General features: G+C 58.5%; 1 protein-coding gene across 2 annotated transcripts; it reads right to left on the bottom strand.

Annotated features, from left to right (window-relative positions):
• Positions 1-57: 57 nt before the first annotated feature.
• Positions 58-4,155, bottom strand: LOC123521996 (MHC class I polypeptide-related sequence B-like). Of its 2 annotated transcripts, XM_045292778.1 has the most exons (4): positions 3,862-4,155; positions 3,025-3,294; positions 2,764-2,907; positions 58-530 (listed from the first exon to the last, which is right to left on the bottom strand). In XM_045292778.1, the coding sequence occupies exons 1-4, from the start codon at positions 4,127-4,129 to the stop codon at positions 505-507; spliced, it is 708 nt and encodes a 235-aa protein (XP_045148713.1). In that variant the 5' UTR covers positions 4,130-4,155; the 3' UTR covers positions 58-504. The 2 variants fall into 2 exon arrangements, with proteins under 2 accessions (XP_045148713.1, XP_045148712.1); XM_045292777.1 differs by lacking the exon at positions 58-530 and having other exon boundaries at positions 2,376-2,907.
• Between the last annotated feature and the right edge of the window lie 235 nt (positions 4,156-4,390).

Genomic DNA, 4,390 nt, shown 5'->3' with positions numbered 1-4,390 from the left:
CCCACACTGTGTCACTGGTGTTGTCCCCCGCAGGGCCATGGGCCAGTGAGGGGCAGCACGTCTCATAGTGGGGCTGGCCATGTGGTCCTCTCTGTGGACTGGCTTCTCTATTTGGGGTCATCGTCCTCAAGGTAGAGCTGATCTTTTAAAAGAGATTTGACCATGAAAAGACAGAAAGAAAATGTTCTAAAATTGATTGGGGTTATGATTGTATACCTTTTCTTGATATGGTTGAATTACTGAATTGTATGATATGTGGATTATGTACCAACTGAAAAATAACCAAAAAAAAAACCTATGTGGGTGCAAATCTCCTCTGTCTTCACCCCACTGTGCACGTAGTCAGCATCCACTAGAAAACAAGTAACAATGACCGTAAGTTATGAAAATAATGATGAAGGTCAATGTGCCCCCATTGAACCCGTGCACACAAGAGCTGGCGGAAGAGGAGAGTGAGAGACCGGATGTAAGACACCATCGTGGTTAGCCAGCTCCGTCTGCCCTTCACCCAGCCTGTAGCTCCACTTGCCCTGGAAACAACGGGAGAAGGGAAAGCCATCAGGAAAGCCCACCATGATCCAGAGCCACGGGAGCCTTCATGAGGGCCCCTCCCCAGTCGCTCCGTGGATTCTGCCTTGTTCTCATAAAAAATCACACTCCCACCTTCCTTTGCCTGTCAATTCCCATTCCCAGGAACACAGCAGGCTCATTCCAGCATTCCAGCAACATTCTCACTTGTCTTTCCACCTCCACGCTCATCCCTGGCATGCAGTGCATGCTGACTCACAGTGATTGCACTGTACCTGGGACAGGAGCAGAAAGCCCAGTCTTTCTCCCAAGGAGCCAGTGGTGGTTTTGAAATGTTGACTTTGAGGATCATAGCCGAACACACAACCACCAGGCTAGCAGGGCACCCCCCGATCGTGCTAGGAAGACTAAGGGCCAGGACCAAGAGCCCCAAGCCAATGCCCTCTCTCCTTTCTACGCCTGAGCCCTCCCCCGACAGAGGGAGAGGCCTCCCCCAAACAAGGCTCCCAATGATGTTTGCTTCAGGCCTGGAGGCGGTCACCAACAGAATTCCTTCTCTCACCTCACTCAGCTGTACGCCCTTGTCACCTGCTGAGGGACACACACACGAGTGCCCATCCCAGCTCCACTGGCCTAGTCGTGACACACACTGACTGCACCTCGGCTGAGTGCCTCTCCACACCTGCCCCCACACCACCGGACACAGTTCATTTGAGCTGGAGGCTCAGCTGACCTGCAAGCCCGTCTAGGAGTACATGGCTACTGATGGATCTGCACATTTACCTGACCGGGGACCCACCTGGCTCCTGGGGACCTCACCTTCTCTTGACCCTCTACACCGGCCAGGCTCTTAAGCTGCCAGATGCCCTGCTTGCTGGTGACCATTGCACTTGGCCACTAGAGACCCACACTCACCCACGACAACCCATTCTGCTGCCTCTCAGAGCACATGCCGGGCACGGAGCAGGCTCCTCTCCAGCAGCCGGAGGCCGTCCTGGCCGCTGACCACGTCACTTGGCCACTAGAGACACGGCTGCCGCGCTAGTTGGCCACTAAGCTGAGGCAGCCAGGAGGGCCAGCCCCCACCACAGATCTGCCTGAACCCTAGCCGGGCCTGCTGGCAATGGGCATGACACACAGGTGCAGGGACCTCAAGGTCTTGGCTGCTCAGGACTACGGGGCACACTGTGGGCAAAGGAGGGAAATCACTGTCGCGGCCCTGCTGGTGGTCACCTAGACCCAGGGGCTCGGCAGAAGGACCAGAGCTCCTGGGGGCCTCCCCCTCTCACCCACGGTTCCTGAACCAGGAAACATCGGATGTTCTTCTTCATCTCCAGCAGTGGGACTGGGGGCAGATTCCGGGCACGGACCAGGTCAGTGACCACCAGGAGAGAGGGCAACGGGCTCAGAGAGGACAGGGACACAGGACACAGGACAAGGGGTCCAGTAAACAGTGCTCCAGACTGTCCCCACAGGGATGGACAGGGAACCCTGAGAGGCAGGACAAAGCCAGGGACACGGCTCCCTGAGGAGGGCTGGTCCCTCTTCCCAATGGGTAGGGGACCGCTTCTGCTCTCCTCCCAGGAGGCCCCCAAGGGAGCACGGGAAACCTGAGCAGCCATGTGGGAGCCTGGAGAAGAAGACTGGAGGGGCTCAGGCGGTATTCAGGGAAACCTCACTCAGGTCTCAGGTCGGCAGGGAGCCCTGTTTCAGCTCACTGACCTTTTCTTGGCTTTTCTCGTGAGGGTGGAGATATTGGGGGGAGAGGGGGGCAGACCGACACTAGAGGCATCATATCTCATCCTTATTCCTGTGAGGCTTACCCACCCCTGCCCACCCACCCGACCACAAGGCTCCCTCGGATGCCAGCCCTCCGCGGCCTTGCCAGTCCGGCCAGGATTCCTGGTACATCCCAGGTCCAGGCTTGGGAGCCTGAGAGATGGAGAGAGGAGAGGGTACAGAGGGGAGCCAGGGACCCTCATTAGACACTCCCCTCACAGAGGTAGCCAGGGTGCAGGCTGGATGCCAGGACTTCAGCCAGGTCATGAACAGGAGTGGGAATGAGGGGGGTTTAATGGGGATACCGGTCCCGCAAACCTCAACCTTTCATCTCCATTACTCTCGGGTGAGAGGCAGAAGGCCTGTCCTGTCCACCTCCCCTGCTCAGAGGGAGATGGGAGGAGACCCGCCACCAGTGGAGGCCCTCCATCCACCATTCCGCGGTTGTTTCCTCACCTGGGCTTTGCTGACCTGATGTCCTCCTCTTCTTCAGGACCCCCAACCACACACAGACTATAAGGATCCCGACACCACCACCAACAACAGCCCCCAAAATCACAGAAGAGTCGGTCCACGTATATTTTGGCAATGATGTCATTCCTGAAAACAGAAAGCCATTATTACAACCTGGACCTCACCACACACAAGCCTCCTAGTCTCTCCCTGGCCAGAACCACGGCTTCCACCTCCAAGCGCCCCCAAGTTGCCCCTGCTCACCACAGGGCACAGGGTGGGCACTGCTGTTCCTGCCCAGTTCCACCTGGCAGCTGTACGTCCGCTCCTCTCCGAGGGGAACCTCAGTGGACACGCAGGTGCCATTCCCACTGGACAGGTCTCCCCAGCGGCTCTGGTTATGTTGGGTCAAGGGCTGCCCATCATGAAGCCAGGTGGGTGAGATGCGCCCGGGAGAGACGGCCAACGCGCAGCAAGTCAGGCCGGTGGTGTGCTCTGTGGTCCTGTTGCAAGTGACACTCACTGCTGGCGGCTCTGGGAGGGGACAGGGCAGAGCAGAGAGGCACGTGGCCCAGTGCTGCCTGAGAGTCTGTCCCAGAACAGGCCTGGTCCTCTCCCGCTGCCCTGCACGGGCTCCAGCCAAGTCCTGCAAGAGCCCTGGGGCTCCATGCTGCTCACTCGTGTGTGTGTGTGTGTGTGTGTGTGGGTCCCTCAGACTGACAGGAAGATGGGGCCTGGTGGGGGAGAGGGGGAGTAGCGGTCTCCTGGGACATAGGACCTAACAGCGCACTCCCCAGGGTCAGGCAGGTGGCAGACAGATGGGAGCAAGCCCAGGAATCTGGGGCCCCCGCGGGCAAAGGGCAGCCGAGCCCCACTTCCAGAGTCAGTTTCCCAGCTCAAGGTCCCTGGATGGTGACAACTGACAGCCTACTCCCAACTCCGCCGCTGATGCTTCATGGGAGCTGTCACTGGAGGGACTCAGAATACAACATCCCAGAGAGCCTGCTGGCAGCTCACAGGACAGGGAGAGGTCCCTCAGGGCGGGCAGAGTGGGGGGCCCAGGGCATGGCAGGGCAGGAGGGTCTGCCCCTGGACCAGTACCTGTTTGTTCGTGGAAGGTCTTCCAGGACCTGAGATAGTGCTGTAATTTTTTACACATATCTCCCTGCACGCGGTGTCTGTAATCCTTGGGTCTGTCCTCATCCACATCCCACTTCTGCTTCATCTTCTCAGCCAAGGGCTGGAACGAGGATGGGAGCGGCTTCCAAGTCTCATTCTCCGGCAGATAGGCCAGGAGAGGCTCCCCAGCGCAATGGTATTCCCAAAATCCTCTGAAACTGTTGTCTTCCTGGACCTCACAGCCCAGCATCTCCTGGAGGGAATGTAAGCCTACCCACACCCAGCAGTCATTTCTCCATCCCTGGGTCCCTCTGCCCCCACCCTCCCCATGGCAGGAAACGCCAGCCCAGAGGGGCCTCCTGCTCCCTTCCATCTCTGCCCTGGGGCTGCCTGAGGGTTTTCCCTACTCCAGCTGAACACCACACCCCCAGGCCTGCCCCCCACACCCCAGCTACGTGCAGTAGAATGAGACAGCTCCCCCTTCTCTGTCCCCTGGTCAAAGCGGTCACAC

Source organism: Echinops telfairi, unplaced genomic scaffold (assembly GCF_000313985.2).
Source record: "Echinops telfairi isolate 266 unplaced genomic scaffold, ASM31398v2 ScPeMD7_655;HRSCAF=1070, whole genome shotgun sequence".
NCBI classification, from domain to species: domain Eukaryota; kingdom Metazoa; phylum Chordata; class Mammalia; order Afrosoricida; family Tenrecidae; genus Echinops; species Echinops telfairi.
The sequence above is the reverse complement of the archived record's forward strand: the minus strand, read 5'-3'. Positions and strand labels throughout refer to the sequence as shown.

What these genes read in the sequence shown, in the direction of transcription:
- LOC123521996 (XM_045292777.1), bottom strand. Translation starts at nt 4,129, where the DNA reads ATGCTGGGCTGTGAGGTCCAGGAAGACAACAGTTTCAGAGGATTTTGG. An exon ending in GACCTTCCACGAACAAACAG is followed by an intron (nt 3,295 to 3,861) that starts GTACTGGTCCAG and finishes GTCCCCTCCCAG; the next exon opens with AGCCGCCAGCAGTGAGTGTC. An exon ending in TGCCCACCCTGTGCCCTGTG is followed by an intron (nt 2,908 to 3,024) that starts GTGAGCAGGGGC and finishes TTCTGTTTTCAG; the next exon opens with GAATGACATCATTGCCAAAA.